Source organism: Strigops habroptila, chromosome 2 (genome assembly GCF_004027225.2).
Source record: "Strigops habroptila isolate Jane chromosome 2, bStrHab1.2.pri, whole genome shotgun sequence".
NCBI lineage: Eukaryota > Metazoa > Chordata > Aves > Psittaciformes > Psittacidae > Strigops > Strigops habroptila.
In genome coordinates this window covers 16,947,304-16,968,777 of record NC_044278.2, presented here as the reverse complement: position 1 = coordinate 16,968,777, position 21,474 = coordinate 16,947,304, and the positions used below count along the sequence as shown (strand labels likewise).

Below are 21,474 nucleotides of genomic sequence, written 5' to 3'. Positions count from 1 at the left end.
CCATTTGCTGGATCAGTAAGACTCCTTTCAAAGCAGGGTCAAGTAGTTTTACTGTGCAAATAGGCAAATACCATTCTTTGCCAGATAACAATTAAGGGCCACATAGCACTCTTGAGACAATAGCAGAAGTGTCCTGCTTAGATTAATGCAGTTTCAGACAGTAGCGTGAAAAATAATGTTCATTAACTACATATAATTGGCACACTATTTTAGAATTACTTAGGCATAAAGGAGGATAGCTTTTCTTCTGGAGATTTTCCTACCATATTAGAGGGATTTTGGCCATGCTTGTCTCAACAGATTCACTTCTAGTAGAATAAAAGGCTCAATTCATAAGAGAAGGTTTTTGATTAATTGTTTGTTATATTAGCATGAAGAAGTAGGTTTTGGGACAGAGTATTTACATAAACAGCATTTACACAGCACAACATTTGCAATCAAAAAGCATGAGTGAGCTGCTTTGCAGGCAATGCAGAAGGGGATTGCTTTATCTTAGGTTGAAGTAAACCCACTGTTAAAGTAAATATGCAATAGCAACACCACCTAACAAAGGGAACATGAATAATAACTTTTCTAATTTAAGCTGAATGTGGGAGGATATAGGTAGGCAGCAAAATAAGTTGAAAACCTATTTCCACTGTGATTCATAGAGATTTTCAGCAGTTGCTTGCATAGGTAAATTATAATAGTTGACATTTACATACAGCTTTTCACTTATTAAAATCTGATGGGCCTTTTCTTCCTGGTGATTGAAATACTGAAGCACAGCAAAGTTAAGAAACTGGCACATGGTACTGACTGTGTCAAGTGTCTTGACTTTCAGACGCAGAACTGATCCACCGATTCTGCAAAATACCACTCACCTTTAGTGAGAGAAATTATTTGTAAAGTGAGTGGAATTGCCTACAGAAGTAGGGGAGGATTTTAATATCACCGGAATTGTACCAGTATTGTCTGTGACTTATGAATAATGGTAACCAAAAAGATGTACTAGTAATTGAATAAGGTTATTTCTTTGTTCCACGGTCCTTCATTACCAATAATGTCTAGAATCACTCCCTACCTACACATTTACCAAGACAAAGGGAGCTCCCTGCTGCCATTCCATTTCCAGCACCTTCCTCCTACTTCTCATTCCGTATTACACAACTAGATTTGGCAACATTTTTCCTTAACAGAGATGAAAATTAAGTGTTCTGACTCAAGAACAGAAAAGAAGAATAATCCAAAAATGTCCATGGAGCTGTACTACATACTATAAATGAAAGCAGCAATCGATCCAATGCTAATATGGAGTGACTCTGAGACATGACGACACATGGAAAAAAAAATGATATAGCCAACAGCAATTTCCAAACAGTACTTTCCACATTCTTTGGTCTTCTATAGATTTTGTTATCATAGTTCCTGCTAGAGACAGTGTAAAAATAAAAATAATTACAAAAAACATCCATACCAATCTGCCTAGATGACAACTCAAAAAAACCAAGTGAGGAACAAGGTAGTTGTCCATTCGCGAATTTGGGTAGGGCTGCCCTAGGAGCATGCCAGTATTATCAAAATGTTAGTTTCTTGTTGAATTCTTAAACTTCAATTCAAAGCAACAATTAACTTATACTTGCAACTGGTATCAGTTTTGACCCAGCCTTTTAGAAAGGGCAATGCTGTATTATTTCAATATCATCAACTAAATACTTGATAATGAATGCATGTAAATGGCAGTAATAGACACTCAAAATTCCTTTCAAGTCTTCCGCAAGCAATTTTCTTTCAGCACTGTAGAATATCAAGATTACAGGCTGTCAGTATCATTCTATAGACTTTCACACTATGTAACATTCTCCAGTGAAGTAGAGAGGTTCATTAATAAGAATTTATTAGCATATTTGGAAGGGATCTGCAGTAAATCTTTACAGCACAAAACTACACATGGCTCCATGTTCAGTCCAAAGTGTGCATGTTACTTCTTAAAAGTGCATGACAAGCATCTTGTGAAAAACAAACAAGAAGAAAGAAAAACCCCCTCCCCCAACAAAAAGGAAACTTGTGAATTATCAAATAACAAACAGTAGAAAAACTGTATTTCGGGCAAACCATGTCAGCTCCAAACAATTTTAATAGGCACCTACTGTGGCTTCTGGAATCATCGCTGCATGCATATCTCTAGCCATATTGGACTTCTCTTTCAGCTTTGACTGGAGTAATGTGTGTTCCATTACACCGATTTGTATGTCCATATGAATGGTTTCTTGCTTCAGTTTTGTTAAGGCCTGTTTAATCTTCACTAGAGGAGCTGTTGGAAAAAAAAGTAAATATATATATATATATAAAAACAGTGCAACTCTGTCAGCTACTTAAAGCATTGTTTTCTATAATTTACACCTTAAAATTGAAGAGCTGAATGAACAAAAGGGCATTCTACTCTAAAGATATGGTTGTACTGATACGTCGTTTTTAATATGCAAGACACTTTAAAGATAGAAATAGGCGATGACAATTTTGCTGTCTTCTTGACATCTAAGATCTGCATAAAGATGTGCATCAACACTGAGATAGGTTTGTCAATGGTGTGTTTTGCTCAGCTGAAAGCTTCATCCTGATACCTGACTTGGGGTTTGGTAGAGAACTGAAGTCACATTCACATCTTGCCTGTGAAAAGCTATTAAACTGGTTTGTGCTCCATACTTTGTCGCTTATCCCTCACTTCCCACTAATATCACCTGAGGGATGCTGCTGCTGCATCATAGTGCTCCTTACAATTCTGGGCTCTAGATTTTACCCTGACAGCTTGGCCATGCCATAATACAGAAAAGGTATTGTGAGGCAGGCGAGTAGCTCCTTTGCAGTGAAGCAAGGGTGCACTAAATTTCCTTAAACAATAATGCTTACCAGCTACTTAGGTAAATTAGCTGTAATGGTTACAGTTAAATATGGATACAGCTTGCATATTTAGCCCTACTGTAACATGCATCTATTTATTTCTGCAATCATACTCCTTATACATTTGCAACAGAATGCATTTATCAGCAAAAATCTCAAACAACCGAATCCCAAGCCCGAAACAAATGAATTCAAATTGTTATGTAGTTTTAAATATTAAATAAGTCCAAGCATCAAAACACCAAAAAGAATTTTCTCCCTGACTCCAGCCAGCCTTAGTCAGGGAATCTAACAACTACTGCCAGTAACTATTTTAGAGTAAAAGGGCTTGAACCTATGTGATAATTCCTCCCAGTGGATTGATAACTATTCAAAGCAGAGACAAAAACCATTTTTCTTTTCTTTTTTCTTCCAATTTTTACAAATAATTTACCAAAGGGGGAAATCCTGGAATCTCTCCCTTCTGCAGACTTATGAAACCTTTTCAAAGAGGTTTAGACGCCTGATTTTCTTAGACACCTTTTCAAATTCTAATGTTGATAGTTTAGACTAGTCACTCACTCTGGTCTAGTTTTATTTTTCTTTCATAAAGGACAAGTTATGTAACTGTCACTGAGAAAATGGATGTTTGGTTTGAGGCAAAATCATACTTACCACCATCAGTCATACTGCTTCCTTTCTCTTCTGTTTCCTGCTTTACTCTTTCTAATACTTCTGTAATCTTAAAATAGATATTTTTTTCTTAAACCAGATGAATTTCAAATAGAAAAAACCCGCCAATATTAAATTCTCTGCTGACTAACTGCATTAGGTAAAAAAAAAAAAATGAACTAATCTGTCTTTGTTGTTGTTGTAAATGGAGGAACAATTTTTTTCAAAGATTAAGAAAAATTTAATTTAAATAAAATATTGCTGTAAAAATTACAGCAAAGAGAGTAGCAAGTTGGCCAAACAGCATAGTGTTACTGAGAACCTGCAGATCCCAAACCAGTGAAAACAACAGTGTAAGTATTGCAGTATGATGCTGGATGGAAGATTGGAACCAATACCCCCACAGACATTCACCAAATGACCATGCCAGCTGTCCTGGAAGCACAAACACATTATAAACCTGAAGTCATTGTACTCTCTTTTTCAAGCTTAAAGAAGTAACTGTGAAATAGAAAGAAGTTCTAATGATGCAGAATCCATACACTCTGAAATCTTTGCTAGAAAACTGATATACCTACTGCAGCTGGAGCAGATGGGTGTTGTAGGTCCCTTCCAACAGACCTATTCTATTCTAAACCATCTCAAACTTGGTTTACAATTTCCAGCACATTCTTGTAGTGTGATCTGTTTTATATGACTATTCCACTTTATAACATGTCTAATGAATAAAATGGGGTTTTCAAACCTAAACAACAGAGCCATTAAAAAAATAATTTCTGAATTGGACAAAGGGTTGAAATATTTGTCAATCACGCAACAATTCTAAATGAGATGCCAAGAAACACTCCACATATGGAGGCAGTTAGGAAAAATCTGGGGATTTTTCTTTAAATTTGTCAGAGCACTGATTTAAAAAAATAAAAAACCCCAAAAAACCAAACAGAAAAATAGTTTCAAGTATTAAGATGATTTGACTACTATGGAAAAGTTACCATTTAGTCAAATATTGCTTTTAAGTGCTTGGAAGAGGAAAGGTTCAAATTATTAATTTTAACTAAAAAGAAAAGTTAAACTTTTCTTCTTCCAAAGAATTTATGGGCACAACTTGATTAATCCTCAATAATTGTAGGATACAGGTTATAAAATACAGAACATCTTTTACAAACTGAGGAAATTAAGATCTTACAATAGTTTGCCCAATTCACAAGTTAAAAATCAATGGCAGCTTGGGTTTAAAATTCAGGGACTGGACTATATCACATCCACTAAACAGATTAATTTTTAACAGAGAACAAATCAGCAATAGCTGAGTTCATAAAACTGCAAACACCAAATGCCAACTCTGTTTTAAAATAAGCAAAAGAAATTACAGGAAGATGTGTTTTACCTCAGAGAGCACTTTAATCCTTTCAGTTACTCCTCCACTTCCCTCCTGGTACTTCTCTTTAGCCTGGAAAGAAACAGGGTTTTTGCTGTAATGACAAAGCTGAAGAAATGTATGCAGATAGCTCAGAGAGAACACCCAAATTTGCTCTCACACATCCCAATTCTAGAAACTCTCCCACAAAGTCCCAATGACGTTTACAGCACTACACATGAGGACTGGCCTGAAATATCAGCCCCTGTAATGACTATCTTTCAAAAAATTAAAGCAGTTTTAAGAATTGTAATAGTCCTAATACATACACAATAAGAAGTATGTTTTCTGATCATATACATGATGAAATAAACATAAAGAATATTTACCAGAATGCAGACAGAAATGAGTCCTGCAAACCAAGAATACTTCTTTGTCAACAACAAATTATGACCTTGCAGTTTCTTACAGTTTAACAGTAAGGCAAACAGAAAGCACAAGAGGTCAAATCCTGTTAGCCTGATTTTGACATCATGCCCACAAATAGGAGGGCTGGCCAAATCGCAGCTTATACAGGCCTCCCACCTAGGGGATCAAAAAGCTTCTCAAACAGCACTCTATTGGCATAAAAACTAAATGAAGCAAAGAAGTAATCAGAGTGCTTTGTGCACATTAGCACAAGTAATCAATGTAAGAGATAAGTGCTGGACTAAGGCTGTAGTTTTCCCACTCATCACAGATGGGTGAACTTCACAGGGAAAGCAGAACTAGCAATTTACTAGCTGCTCAAGATTGGCAACAGATTTACATATTATCCAGGCAAAAAACCATTCACTTTTCCCTGTAGAATAGTTGAATAAAAATTGCTAGTTTAGCTTAAAACTATATAATTTGACAGAAAAATCAACATTTCCTCTGCTTTAAATCCAACAGAATTCACCAGCTAAGTCTTCTTTGCCTTCACTCTTACTTAATAGCAAGTTAATACTAGAGAAGGCAACAACAAAAGATCAGTGCATTACCTCACTCAGCAAGGCTTGCGCTGAACGGTACTCTTGAACCAAGTGCTCCAGCTGATTGTTGATGTACTTTTCCCTGCTATTGATCTTTTCCAATGTTCTGCTGATTTCATTATGGAGTTTGTCAAGGTAACCCTAGAAAATCATATTGTGAGTTGACAGTATACAGATAATACACAAAGGGTATTAGAATGGTGCTGTAATTAAGAAAGGAAACGGAAACCTGCAAGTGAGAGAGAAAAATAGTACAGAAAGGCTGTGTTTAGCCAACAAAAGATTATTCCTGATGCGTTCTAGTTTGCCCACATCAAAACCATATATTTCAAGCTCTACCGCTTCCATCACTCTCTCACCCTCAATAAATTACAAATGTCAATGACAGTAAGTTACTGTAACAACAGTATTTGACCTATTTGATTTTATTTTTTATCAGCACTTGTTTTCATATTGTATTACTGTATTATTCTATTTTGCCCTCTGCAGCCAGGATGTACTTATGGTAATGCATATGTTAATGAACCCTAATATCTCTGTTAAACCTCATACATACAACTCTTTCCCACCAGGTATTTTGCCAGTCCCACTGTCCCTAATCACCATTACTGTGTTTTACAGTGTTAGCACAGAGAAAAAACAAAAAAAAAAACCAATCCAATTCTTAACATCTATCAAATTAAAGAGAAAAGGAAAATGCTGACAGATCAGTGAACTGTTCTGCGCATACAAGACATACCCTAGTTTCTTTCAAAGAAGATTCAATTCCATCCTTATGCTGATGCATTTGATCTACATGAATCCTCCAATCCTAAAAAAGATGCCACAAAGTAAACATAGGTCAGTACAACTTTTATCTTTCTCCAGTAACTAAGCAAAGGCTGGTATGCAAGGCAGGGTCAGTTCTCTTTTAGACTATTACCATGCATCATTCTGCCACTGCTATGTTCATATCCAGAGGCACTTGCTTAATGTGACATAATTTACAAATCTCCTAAATGTCACACGTGACAGACAAATCCATACACAAACACTGACATCTCTCTAACACCACAGTAGCTATGCTTTTCAGAGTCTGTTTGATCTTCATGGAACTATTTCTGTTTGAAACCACTCTGGGCACAAATACTGAAAATACTGATTATGGCTGCACTAGTTCACCTTATCCTTAGACAAAATGAGTGCTTCAAATACCCAACGACTACCAGTTCCAGACTATCAGATCTTCCTTTGCTACTTAGCCCCTACTGTTACCAGGAGAGATTGGAAAGAAATGATAGAGGCAGAAATACCTAAACTTGTTTTCTGATAGTGGGACAAAATTAGGATTGGGAAAATTACTTTCAGCTGCTAGGTCATAGGAAACATACACAGACTCAGGGATGGGGGATGACAAGAGCTGCTGGTTTAACCTGATAGGTGGCATCTTTTACTTAGAAATCAATTCCAGTTCCCAAGGTTTGTGACAAATTTTTCTTTATCAGTGCAAACTCTTTACACCTCCCAGACCCAAAGCACAGCTGGAGACAGACTCAAGAGTTCAAAATGAAGCAGAGTAGCAGCACTGCAGAACTACTGCTATTTCAGTATTATGTTTCTGAAGATGCTAAAAAACATGTTTAAGATTTTTAAGTTTTTGGCACTGTACTGGCCTAGGTGTGGAAAAAAAAACCAAAACCCAAACCAACCTGCATTAATAAATCTGTATCACTTGAAATCAAACCTTAGGAGACTTTCTTGTAAAATAGGCACTGTAAGGAAAGGTGGAAGGTAACAGTGTTTGCTTCACTAGGATTATCTGGCCAAGGACTTGGATAAAAAGGATGCTAAGCAAAACAGAGAGAGGCACAAAACTGACTGACAACAATAACAGAGGCAGGAACAAGAAATAAACCTGGCCAGTTACACTAATGGAAAAGAGCATGGGGAGTGTGATAATATTTGCATCAGTGCTATTATCTGATCAATGATCTTGTCAAAATGGAATGATATGGAAATGGAGGAGGGAAAAAAACCAAACCTAGGGAGACACAGACCTGTCAGACAAAAACTAAGAGAGACAAGGACAAGAAACAAAGCTCATCAGTTACACTAACTGATGGGCTGTCAAGAAACTGCAAGCGTCACTTCAAAGAAGTTGAATGTGGCCCTTGCAAACCTGCAGCTTCTGGATATTCTGGAGGAGGGTAGGGTTGGTGCAACTATGCAAACTGATGAAGCAACATGCAGGGGAAGGGGCCTGGTGAGGCACAAAGCAGGGAACAGAGAAGGGTACAAGAGGGGCTGGTCACATGTTAACTGTTGCCAATCATTCCACTTGTCTGCCCGAGCCCTATGCCTGATCACTGCAGTCTGTCTCATCTTCTTCCTAAATCTTTAAAACTATATTTCTGTGCAGTCTCACTCTATCCCATGAGTGTGTCAGTGCTGCAATGACTAAGTGCCAGCTGCTGGTGAGAGGGCATACAGGGCCAGCAACTGGAATCAGGTCAAGGCTGCAGGTGCCCCAGGCCTGTGGTGCCTGCAGCTAGAGAGTGGCGGGTCTTGGTGCCAGGCACAGGAGCAGGTGAGGGTCCTGGTCACGAAGGCAGGACTGGTGTGTATCCCAAAATCTGGGTACTGGGAAGGACCGGTGTGTGAGTAAAGCAAGTACGGGGCTCAGTGCCAGCAGCTGGAGCGGGACTGCAGGTCACAAGCCCGTGTTGCTGGTGCCAGCTGCTGGGGTGGTGACAGCAAGTGTTTGCATGTTCCCTAAACCTGTTGTGCACGCAAAAAATTCCACAGCAGACTTAAAACTGAACTATCTGTTGAGTAACAGGCCCTATATCCAGGCCTGGATACGAGGCAGGCACAGGGTATATTCATGGGGACCCACAAATGTAGTGGCCTTAAGGTGAGAACATGAGTGTGTCCATCTGTTTGCTGGCAAGCATCAAGCTGGACTAGCCGACAAATAGAAGAGCAATGAAACAGTTAAGAGTGCCCAGGATCCAGGCAGGGGGATCAGACAGAGACAAGGACCATAGTTGAGGGAGCCATGAATATGCATGTGTGCACGTGCTTGTGAATCTAGAGAGAAGGGGGGGGTGTGCTTTCATCATGGAACTTCAATCTTAATTAACTGAAAAGGAAGAAGGCAGCTTGGCTGTCTATACTTCTATTTTATGGGAGTCCTACAAGTGCTGCTGAAGACAGGGCCTTGTTTGTGGCAGTCTGTGTAGCCGGCCTTGCCAAGGTCTTTTTGTGTGTTTATGTGATGCATGCTTAACTTCGCTACCAGTTGAACCTGCAAACAAAACAGAAAAGAAGCAGCAGCTGCATCCATGAGTCTGGGATGGGGACCCATGAGAGCACAGGTGCACAGGGCTGGGCTGCAGCACCTTAGCAATAGGAATTCCTGATCCTGGAGGATACAGCTACTTCAAGTGTACAGGTACAGAACAAATCCTGGCTTAAACAGCTGCACACTTAAACACATGCCATCCTTCAATCACAGGCAGTTCCACTGACTTGAAGTGAGGATATCCCCCCGCATAGGACACACAAAACTACCAAAGGTCTGGTGTTTCTGTCTCTCTAACTCAGAAGAGCACAGCCAAGCATCTCCAACAGCTGTTCAGCCCACGAGGTTCACTCACTATCTGCTGTTGTGTGTGACAGCACGGAAGCTAGGAAAAGAAGAATCCTCTTTTCATGTTCATTTTTATATATTCCTTAAAGCCAAGAGATGGTGCATTAAACTGGAAGCTAATAAACCTCAATTCTTACAGTGGCTTTAATTTTCCCTGTATGTCTCTATTAGAGTTTTAATTTCTTACTGTGACAGATGGGCTTGCCAAGGATCACAGAAAGGTGGCTCAAACCAGGCAATTCTTCACATGAAAGAATGCAGTATAGCGTAAAACAGGCAAGCAATTTAGCAGACAGTTGAGAGCTTAGCCTATTTTCGGCAAGATAATTATCTTTCATTGAGTTTTGTAGCAATGCTGCAGATTGCTCCAACACCCCAACTAGCAGGTCACTACAAATGAACAGTTTCAACACTGCGCTGATCTGTGTGTGCTATACAAACTCCTAGAGGGAGTGGATATGGCAATGCCAGAAGTAAGTCCTGGGTTTGTCAAAGCTAAATGAGTATTTCTAAGATGCTCATTTTAGCCTCATTGAAATAGGTTATGGAGAGAAATACACATTTCTAAGAGGCAGATATCTGGACAGGTAAGTAAAATCAGTTGAAAAAGCACTGACTCCTTTTTGCTAAACATGAGAGCCCGTGATGGCTAGATCAGAGGTACAGACCTACTTTCTTGTCACGTAAAGTTCAGCAAGATGAATTCCGCACAATCAACATTTCATGTGGTTGACAAATGGAACAGTTTGAAGATTAGCAGCTCATTAGCTCTCTTCCAGGAAGATGTTTTAATCATCATCAGCCGCTAAACTGGACTGATGGTATAATTTTTCAAAGTGTGAATACATTGGAAATGTTTAACAATTTAAGAAGTTTCCACTGAATGAATATATGGAAATAAATATATAGAAATAAAGTGCCCTGTAAGTAGCAGAAAAAAAATATTCTTACATAATGTTGGGAAAAAAAACCTACTGAAAATTATTGCTTCCAAGGTCAAAGTAAATGACAAAGGTTCAGGCAAGATAGTACTGGAGAGCCCATTATTCACAATTTTTGGCATGACAAAAGGAAAAATGGTAACAACATTGATCGAAATCACGCTTTAATCACCAAGTGTACACACACGAATCCATTCTCACATACCTTATTGTCGGTCCTGACTGTAACTTTCAGCTGTGGAAGCACACGTTCCACTTCCAGATTCCACTCTACTGCATCTGTCGTGGACTGTAAAATCTCCTCATGCTTTGGAGTGTCGCTCATGTCCTGTGTAAAAATCACAAAGTTTATACACAAAATACCATCATTTTCATCAGTGAGAACTACTAGAAATCATGTTACAATAGCTTACAGTGTTCATATTCAGAAAAATATTTATATCCAGAATGATCTAGAGTACAGATGTAACAAATTTCTTTAATGGCTTTCTTTGAATTCATAAGGATTAGTAATCAAAATATTTTCTCATCAAAGAAAATTGAAAAGAATCAAAAGTGTATAATAAGAAATTACAATAAATACCAGAAACAGCAGGTGGGGGGTGTGTGTGTTAAACTTTAGGGAAACAAATACCACATTTCCCTAAAAGTCTGCAATAATTTCTTGCACATGTTTCCAGCAACCTTGCAGTGATATCAGTTTAGAAACTGGCTGCACATTTTTGTTTAAAATAAGCTGATTCATTTCAGTTGGAATGCTTTTCCAAGTTTAGACTAGAGAAAGATTTTCAGACTTAAATACAACAGAAGTAAATTGATGCATTTTTACAGATGTAAAAATCTCGAGAGAGAGGACTGCTGGGTAACAACTTACTGATCTGTATGTCTGTCCCTTTAGAACATTCAGGTCAATAAAATTTTCTTCGTTGTCTGACTCTTCTTCCTTAAGAAAAGTTGCAAAGGAAAACTTCAGTAAGTAATGAGCAATCTTTTGCCATAATTTTATCTTGCAGGAGCACAGGACAAGGAGTATTAAATTCTGTACTTCTAAACAAAACAAGACATGAAGAGTTTATGACAATGGAGTTTGTATTTACTTAAAATCTTGTGAGGAGACAATATCCGGGACAAGCTGAAAGATAAAAGCCAGCCCACACTTCCCTCAGGGAAAGTGTTCTAAAGGCACATTATTTAAAAACTAAACCAACCCAGACTAAGCCCTTTCACATCAAATGGGCCATTACCAATAGCTGGATGGTAACTGTTATTTCTTATGGGTTTCTGAAAGCTCTGCCTTAAAAATAAAACCAAACCAAACCACAATCAGACCTAAACATAGTTTTCAAGATGTTGTTTGCACTACATCTTTGTGTTACAGAATGATGCCACATTTTAAGCACAGAGAATGGTACAATTCAAACTGAGGCAATCGATCAGTTTTCGTGCCCATGACACTACACACTGGGCTGATGGTTTTATAGAATTCTCCATTATAGTCTCAAGATTGCATTTTTCAGTGACCGCAATCAGCTCAGAGACCATCACCGCATAAGTAGTCAAAGATGCTTTTATCTGTGCATTACCCTCTGTTTATGCTGAATTTCACCTGCCATTTTATCACGCTTACACTTCACCCTTATATATGTTGTCCTTCTGTAGTTCTTCTGTTAACTATCTTCTCCACCAAAGTCAAATTTCATTGTCCACCTCCTTTCTAGACAAATCATGAAAGCTGCAATAACACAAGTCTTAGGCAGAACCCTTCAAGACACAGTGAAAACCTGTGAGCTTATTCCTCTGTTACCTAGTTTTTAACTAACAGAGACCACTTCATTTTCTTCTGGTATCTTTGCCCCTAGTCCCCTGAATACCTGCAAGAAATTAACAGTGACTTGACTGGGACTATCTTTTGCTTAATGGGCAATATATATTTGTGCAGCACTTAGAAGAACATATTACAACACTATCATAACAACAAGACTAGCTATCAGAACTGAGAAACAGAACTGTTCAGGTTTCTTGGCACACCCAGCCTCAATGGTTACTGCTGGCTACCTAAAATGGACTACTCAATTCCCCAAGATTTACTGAACTAGGCTTGTCTCTGTCAGCCACATCAATTTTAGTCAGAAGAATCAAAACCAAAGAACAATCAATGAACCTCATCATTAGCATTCAACTACTAGAAATACTGCTAAATTCAACCATGGATACAGCTAATACATCCAGGACACATCGATATAGAATCATAGAATCATAGGATAGTAAGGGTTGGAAAGGACCTTAAGATCATCTAGTTCCAACCCCCCTGCCATGGGCAGGGACACCTTGCCCTAAACCACATGGTCCAAGGCTCTGTCCAACCTGGCCTTGAACACCGCGAGGGATGGAGCATCCACAACCTCCCTGGGCAACCCATTCCAGTGCTTCACCACCCTCACTGTAAAGAACTTCTTCCTTATATCTAATCTAAACTTCCCCTGTTTAAGCTTGAACCCATTACCCCTTGTCCTACCACTACAGTCCCTAAGGAAGAGTCCTTCCCCAGCATCCTTATAGGCCCCCTTCAGATACTGGAAGACTGCTATGAGGTCACCACGCAGCCTTCTCTTCTCCAGGCTGAACAGCCCCAGCTCTCTCAGCCTGTCTTCATACGGGAAGTGCTCCAGCCCTCTTATCATCCTCGTGGCCCTCCTCTGGCCTCGCTCCAACAGCTCCATGTCCTTTTTATGTTGAGGACACCAGAACTGTACACAGTACTCCAAGATATATTGGCAGCAACAATGGACTGGTGAAAAAATTTACACTGGCATATAATTAATATCCACAGAACCATTAGGAGCCTTAAAAAGTGCTGATCCACTTGGTATAAACCTAGCTCAACAGTTTTATTAACTCACAAACTAGGAAGAGCTAACAGAGATGTGAGCAAATCCAGCTCTTTGAAGGGTTTCAAGTGTGCTTTAGTTAACTCTTTCATCCCCACTTCCCAATTTAAACATCTTGGACCTTAAGGAGACACAGAAAAGAGCAGACTGCTGGCTGTTTTCATATTTAAAGCTTTTAGCCAACAGCTTACATTTCTGAGACTGATCAAACACGCAGTACAGAATGTCGCTTACTCTTCTCAGAATTATTCAAGACTTTTTCTGTAGAGGCTCCAAAGCTGATAAAAATGAAACCAGACATCCACATCACAGTATCTGCATATTGTATGACATTTATGAATAAGAGTTTGGATTTTTTCTTGGCTGATAAAATTGAGAAAAATAGCATGATACAGAGGAAAACTGTGAGAAGAGGAAGAAGAAAAATCAAACAGTTGATGTTACATTCTTGTGGACTATTGTGGCATACAAATTGGGACTATAATCAAAACGATATGATAACATTACTGGTGTTTTATTTTCAACTTTTATGACCTTTAATTTTTCCCAAGCACTTGAAAACTGTAAACACAAAAAATGGGATACTTACGGCATTTTCTACCCAGTATTGCTGGGCCTTACCACTCCAGAAAACTGATGTCTCCTCAAGTAATTTACTGACACAGCAAATGAGCACTCCCAGGCTCACAGCTTTCAGTATTTTGGTTTTCATCTACATTTATTTTGCAAAGATTCATCAGCTTTTGGAGAAATCAGATGTGAAACTGACTTCCTTTTGTAATTTTCACTTTATCTTCAGCTAACTTCCCTCTTCAGAAAAATCTTAAGTCAGCAGTAAAAAGACTCACTTCAAGACTGACAGAAGCCTGTGAAAATGACAATGTCTTGTGATCACATTATGCTATCAGTTCACAATGAGATTCCATCTCTCATGAAAATAATCTTCTGAGAAAGCCAATCAGCAAGAAGTAACTTCTGTTCAACACCCATCCACCAGTACGTCCTAAAAGCATATATAAACTTACAGGTATATTTCATAGGCTGCTTCATAGACAACTTCACTGTAATTATTAGAGATAACAAGGAATAAATAAAACAGTTGATCCTCAAACATTGCCATCTTGTTGGTAAGAAGTATTTCAAAGCACAGAGAAAGGCTTATTCTGCAGTCAGAGTGGATGATGGGATATTACCATTCCATTCATGGAATATACAGCGATGAGATGCCATGACCCTTGTCTAAAGAAACAATTCTGCAACCTTTATTTAGGTCTTTGTTGGTGTATTTAAATAAATGCTCTCTTTCCAGTAGTTCTTTACTGTCTACTCTGTTCCCAGAACTTCAGACCAACTAAGTACCAAAGTTAATGTTTCCCATTTGCACTGAAATCTGAGTTACAGCAGTGAACACTCTATTAAGCAAGTGCTGGGCAAATTCTACCAAACATTAGCCAATTCTGTAAACAGAGATTGAAGGTTTGTTTAACATCAACAGCTTGTATCAGTAGAAAACAAACAATTCTGAATCTATATAATTTTAATGTATGGTTAGATTCCACTTCACTTTGCATTAACTATAAATGCACATAAGAATATATGGTCTGTCCCAAAGAGTTAATAACCTTATCTGAAAGGAAACGGGAAAACTCTACAGAAAAGCTGACGATGCAGGAATGGAGATGCAGGAAAAAAAGGGCAACTGAACAGCTAATTGAAAAGACTTCTTAAACAAAGAAGAACAAAATGAGCTGTGAGTAAAAATTTCCTCATAGTTGACCAATTACAATCAAAACCAGTCAGGTAAACCTACCACAACATCCTCCTCCAGCTTATTAAGTGTTAATTCTGCATCATCTTCTGTTATTTCTTCTTCTTCTAGCTCTTCTGTTGGATATGCTGGCCTAAATCATTTCCAAGAAAAACAGAGCTTTTAAACACAGCAAATTATAAATACCTGTGTAAATTGCTCCTAAGCAAACAAAACATTTTATGAGAAGTACGGATGATTTGGAATATGACTAGTCAATGATTAGAGTCTCATGTACTTAAATAAAACTAACACTCAGCCTTAAAAGTCTTTGTTTATCTGTCTTAGAAGTAAGGGTTAGTTACTATTCTAAGCAGTACAGTACATTCCTACCACAAAGGCATCTGGGGAGTAAATTTTGATTTGTTTTCTCTTTTGGTCTAACCTCTTAAAATTCAAGTGCAAGTCACCACAGACTTATTTTCAGCCTGCAGTTGAATCTGCGTACTGAACAGAAGTAACAGTAAAATATTTCCAAGGTAGACATTACACAGCTATATGCATTTCCCCCAAACAGGGAAGGAATGAAATAAAGAACACTTTTTAAGAAATGTTCATATACTTGAAATTATCTGTCATCTCATCGCTCCCAAGATTTCCTTCAGATTAAATAAGCAAAGACACTGTAGCATACTTGTAACATGCTCACATACTGTGTGTACCTCCAACTTGAAGAGGTCAAAAATTTAGCTATTGAATGATAAGACCTAAGAGGACATCAACTCAACTGTCAGGTTAACAAGGAGTTGTCCATAGGAAAATGACCAAAAAAAGTCACCAGTCAAATCTTTATTGATTAGCTAAGTCTGGTAACAGCCCAAACTCATCCTTGGTGGTGATAGACTAAATTGTGTGAAATTGCAATAGGAATTAATTGGTCCCACTGCTTCAAGCCTGGTGGAATTCTGCATCTTATGAAACATCAAGTAAGACATTTTCAGTAATTACCATGTTTTGTCTTTATAATTACAACTTACGTTTGTTTACTGGAAAACAATGCATAAGGGAGAATGCTTAAAAGTGTACTATACCTTTTCCAGCTAAAACCAGTGTATTTCAAGGCTTCTTCAGCCAAACAATCAAGAACATAGCACACTTGCTCTCCGTAACCTGCCTTTAATTTTGAGGGAGGAAAATCCACAGGCCTTCCCTAAAACAAAGAGATATACTGTTTACTAGTAGCTGCCCATCAATCCAAGTAACAAGATTTTTTACACTAAACCCAAAGTGTCAATTGTGCATGAAGATTTTACTAATGTTAATTTATATTCTTCCCCCATGCAGCTCCAGTCTGGCAAACATAAGGGAAAACAGAACAAGCCAAGGAACAGATGCAGAAGTCTCTAAGCACCTGGTAAGAGGATACTCATAGGAAGCAGAAGAGTCAGAAGGGAACTACATGGTCAAGTGTACAAGTGATGTGCTGGCAAGGTAAGAACAGCTACAGAGAAACTCAGGTACTGAGACTTAACCACCAGCTTTTCAACACTGCCTTGTTTGTTCCAGATTTTATTTATAAATATTTTATTCATTGCTGTCCTGCAGAACAAGCATTTTAGTTTGTTATGGTTTAAGTCCTTTAACGAACAGTGATCTTAACGTCATTCACAGTTGCACCACAGTATAACCTTACATAAGATCATATTTCCCATAAGTTGATACACTCTCCTGACCTTCGGGTTTGGGTTTTTTTTTAATATTGAAAAAAATCCCAATAGTTCCTGGCAGTTTGTGCAACGTCTTACTCCTTAACAACAATAAAATAAGAAGTGAGGAAAACATGAACATAATTCTAAGCCATTTTCTTCACCATGAACGATATCATTGACTGTGGCAGAAGCAGGATCACAAGCACCGTGTAAACTTTCCAGATAAAATCTTTGTAAATTATACTACTGTAAATGAGAGACATATGTGGCACTACAAGTAAGCCAGATATAATCCATTTTACAGAATGTGGAACAAAACTAACTGGAATCATATATAATATTGTAAGACCATTTTTGTAGTGCCAAAAAATTAGCAAGTAGGTGCAGACCATATAAACTTCCAGTTAACTAATTAACACACTTAAGAGATACAAAAATCTGCCCAGCCCTCGGGAACATCAGACAGGAGCAGAAGTGTGCCATTACTGTTGTTTCTGAACGAGATGCACACCCTTGAAATACACTGGGGAAAACAGCAAGTTCAACACTTACAAACGATCGCAATTGTGAGAGTATATTTGATATTATCGCATTGGGGTCATCGTATTCCTGTGGCTGCTCGAAGGGACGTCCTGCTTTAGTGATCAGCCAGGCAGCAAGCGTGCAGAACATAAAGAACTGCTCCCCGGGATTAGTGGGCAGTGCAAAGTAGTGCCTGTTTAAAAAGGGGAAAAAGATGGTAAATATTTTGAGCTCCTAAAGCTATTACAGCATTAAAAGCCAGCACAGGCTAGAAAGCAGCTTCTTTAACTGACTTTCTCAATGAGTGATCCATCTGAACTAAATTCAGGATGTCTAGTTTCACACATAACAGAACAGTAGACTAAGTTTTCTACATGCAGCTCATCTGTTTGATTAAGCTACTAATCAACATCAGACTTCCAAGGAATCAAACGGAAACTGGGTACTCCTCTCCCCTGCCAGCAAGGTTATACAGCTTCAGTTAACCACCACCAAATTAACATTTCCACACAAACACAAGTTACCTCTCTTATTTACCAGAACAGTCTCAAGTCATGATGAGCTCAATTCTGTTCCTATTTAAGGGATGCAGAATCCACCCCATCACTTCATAAAATACCACCACAGACTAATTAAGAGCCTATGCAATGGATTAATTCAAATGTCACTTGCATAACATAAAATACTTCAAAGCTCAAATGAATCACAAGTCAAAGATCCACAATTGCCATTAGTTTGTAAGCCATTAATAAGCTAGGATTTTACTAAATCTCAGGCATTTCTCACAGTGATTTAGAGTGCAAGTCAAAATTCAGATGTGAAAAACTTCCTCTGAATAGATTAGCAGAAGTGATTGATAATTCCAACATCACACAGCAAACGGCCTACCTAGAAAACCCCAAAATTAAAATAATCCATTGCTGAAGCTTTATAGCTTTACCCATGACACCAGAAGCCAGGGTGGATTTGCCTCTGTTATCTACTTTAGAACACATTGAAAAAATGTTTTAGAAGTGCATCTTGCTCTCCATTAAAGGGAGTTTAGCCAAAGAGCACAAAGAAAGGTTATCTGTACATGAGTATATGACTATGCCTCCTTAAAAATTATTAAATAAATAAATTAATAAACTGTGACAGCAAGTGACTGCATGAAAACTTGAGGAGGGGAGAACAAATTCACTGAAGCCTCATTGCCTGAAGAGATGTGGCCTCTTTCTGCATATTGTCCTCATCGATGACGTGATACACAGTAACCTCACCTCCTGTTCCCTTCTTAACATCCTCAAACACTCTCCCTGACAACAACGATACAACCAGTTCCTTTTGCTCCAGAGTTCCCCAAACCTCTTCCTCTTCCTACATTGCTCAGGAGTGGCAAGAGGCTGGTGTACCTAAATCAGTGCATAAGCCCAGATCAGGAGCAGGTTTTTGAAGCCATCTTTCCACCCATCCCCACCTACTGTGCTTTGGGTTGCTTTAGAGAGCAAGGTACACAATCTGGATATTCTTTGGATCACACTAAATTGAAAGATGTGGTCCTAACAAGAATTCAGTAGTCAGAACACAGTCAGTCCCCCAAAAATATACCTCATGTGCGCAACGGATACTCGAAACCAAACGCTTCCCTTTACAGACATGGCTGCTTGCTAACGTGGACAAGTAAAGGTTTAATTCCTTGCTCCAAATATACTGATGATCTGGCAGCTGGCTAAAACCAGCTCACAGCCACTGCGCTCATACACAAGCCTCTTTCCCAACAAGATAACACTTTGGACTACTTTTCACCTGCTACCAAAATGTTCCTATGGAAAGTCAAACTGTGTGACCAGCTGCTGTGGAGCCTGGTTGAAACTGACACATGGATTTAAAAGTTATTTGGGCAAGTGGATGTTGGGAGCACACTGGTCCCATTTCCCAAGTTTCCTGTCTCCTACCATAATTAAAAAGCAAGAAATTACGGATGAAATCAATATGTATTAGATATGAAAAACCCAGAGTTCAACTCAGTGGGGCCAGGCCCCCTTACACACACCCCACAAGCAGTTACCCTGAATACAAGAAACTCGTTTAGGGTAGAATCATTTTTGCACACATACACCGGCACTCAAATACTCAACACCTGCTGGGGGCAGGGAAGGCCAAGTCACTCCCCACTTTCCACACCTCATCCTTTAGAGGGACTTCCCGTTTTGCAAGCTTGAAGCCCCACGGGAAGCCGCGCAGCTGACTGGTTCTCACCCGACCCTGCCGCCCGAGAGCCAGCCTGCCCCCCTTATAATGCTGCCGCAGGGGCGGAACCGCCCGCGGGGCTTTCCCCCCGCCGACACCGCCTCCGCGCCCGCCGCACTCCCGCCTCTCGCCGCGGCGGGCCCCCCCCGCGTGGAACTTCATACCGGGCGGCGCGACCCTCGACCCCAGCCGCCCCCCTCGCCCGCAGACACGCGAACGCGTTCGGGGCCAGGCGGAGCGGGCGAGGGGCACCTGGAGAGCGGCCGCATGTTGTGGCGCCGCAGCGCCTCCTCCTCGTAGCTCAGCAGCTTCAGCTTGTCCAGCAGCTCCTCCATCAGCACGAACATGTGATAGGCCGCGCCCGGGCCCCGCTCGGCCGGGCCCCGCTCGGCCGCGCCCTCCTCGTCCCGCTCCCGGCCCCGCTCCCGGTCCCCCGCTGCCCCCCGCCTGACCCCGCCGCCACCCGCGGCCTCCTCCGCCATCTTGGAGCGCCGCCGCCCGTAACCGAGGCAACCGGCCCTACCAATCCCCGCCTGCCCGGGCCTCGAATCCCACCTCCTTCCCCAATCACACGCGCCCAGGGCGCCGAGAGGCCACGCCTGTCCAGCGCTCGTCACCAATGGAGGCGAAGCATGCCGGGGGCAGCTTCCAATCGCCGCCTCAGCGCAGCTCCCCGCGCCGAACGCCGCCGCCGCGGTGAGGGCTGGCGGACCGCCGGGGCCGGTCGCTTCCGCTCGGAGGCGGTGGGGCCGCGGCGCGGGGCGCGGTGTGTTCGCCACAGGGACGGCTCCTTTCACACTGCTTGCAGCGGATAAAGCCTGACGGTGTGGGCCCGGCCCGCAGCCACCGCGGGCGCTGTGTTTCTTAAAGCTTTGCTGCTGTTCTCCGCCTGACGGGTCGCTCGACCTTGGGCTTGTGTTCCCAGCACGGGGCTTTTGTGCTGGTTCCTCGGTTTAACTTCTACACGATTTAATGCTAAGCTGTTGAACGTGTTCCACCATGCAGGCTGAGAGAGGCAGCAATAATGTGCCCCGTCTTGCACTTGAACCACACCAACCCCACACAACGCTACAGGCTCGGGGAAGAGTGGCTGGAAAGCTGCTCATGGAAAAGGACCTGGGGGTGCTGACTGACGGCTGCTGAGCATGAGCAGCTTGTGCCCAGGCAGCCAAGAAGCCAACAGCATCCTGGCCTGTATCAGAAACAGTGTCCCCAGCAGGGGCAGGGCAGTGACCATCCCCCTGTACTCGGCACTGGTGAGGCCGCAGCGCGAATAACGTGTTCGGTTCTGGGACCCTCACTACAAGAACAACATTGAGATGCTGGAGTGGGTCCAGAGAAGGGCAACGGAGCTGGTGAAGGGTCTGGAGCACAAGTGTGATGAGGAATGGCTGAGGGAGCTGGGGGTGTTCAGTCTGGAGAACAGAAGGCTGAGGGGAGACCTTATTGCTCTCTGCAACTGCCTGAAAGGAGGTTGTAGTGAGGTGACTGGTCTCTTCTCCCAGGTAACAAGTGATAGGACAAGAGGTAATGGCCTCAAGCTGCGCCAGGGAAGGTTGAGATTGAATATTAGGAACAATTTCTTCACCGAAAGGGTGATCAGGCATTGGAACAGGCTGCGCAGGGCAGTGGTGGAATCACCATCCCTAGAAGTCTTCAAAAGCACATGTGGATGAGGCCATTACTGACATGGTTTAGTGGTGGACTTGGCAGTCCTGGGGTAAAGGTTGGACTTGATGATCTTAAAGGTCTTTTCAACCCAGTTAATTCTATACCTACTGATAGCAAAACTCATGGCCTGAGGTGTGGTATTTACAGCTGGATGTTTGGAAAAATACGGGATTGTAGCTGGAGATCGGCTGGAGCTGCCAGCTGGAACTGTTGGGGATTGGTTTGGAAGAGAGCG

General features: G+C 40.8%; 1 protein-coding gene across 1 annotated transcript; it reads right to left on the bottom strand.

The window, feature by feature from the left end:
* Nucleotides 1-743: 743 nt before the first annotated feature.
* IFT57 (intraflagellar transport 57) lies at nucleotides 744-20,121 on the bottom strand. Its single transcript, XM_030471591.1, has 11 exons — nucleotides 19,821-20,121; nucleotides 17,370-17,532; nucleotides 16,200-16,318; nucleotides 15,172-15,262; nucleotides 11,348-11,416; nucleotides 10,679-10,801; nucleotides 6,641-6,712; nucleotides 5,911-6,042; nucleotides 4,919-4,981; nucleotides 3,535-3,601; nucleotides 744-2,293 (listed from the first exon to the last, which is right to left on the bottom strand). The coding sequence occupies exons 1-11, from the start codon at nucleotides 20,048-20,050 to the stop codon at nucleotides 2,115-2,117; spliced, it is 1,308 nt and encodes a 435-aa protein (XP_030327451.1). The 5' UTR covers nucleotides 20,051-20,121; the 3' UTR covers nucleotides 744-2,114.
* Nucleotides 20,122-21,474: the final 1,353 nt, after the last annotated feature.

What these genes read in the sequence shown, in the direction of transcription:
- IFT57 (XM_030471591.1), bottom strand. Translation starts at nt 20,050, where the DNA reads ATGGCGGAGGAGGCCGCGGGTGGCGGCGGGGTCAGGCGGGGGGCAGCG. An exon ending in ACTGGTTTTAGCTGGAAAAG is followed by an intron (nt 15,263 to 16,199) that starts GTATAGTACACT and finishes GAAATGATTTAG; the next exon opens with GCCAGCATATCCAACAGAAG. An exon ending in AAGCAGTATGACTGATGGTG is followed by an intron (nt 2,294 to 3,534) that starts GTAAGTATGATT and finishes TTTTTCCAACAG; the next exon opens with CTCCTCTAGTGAAGATTAAA.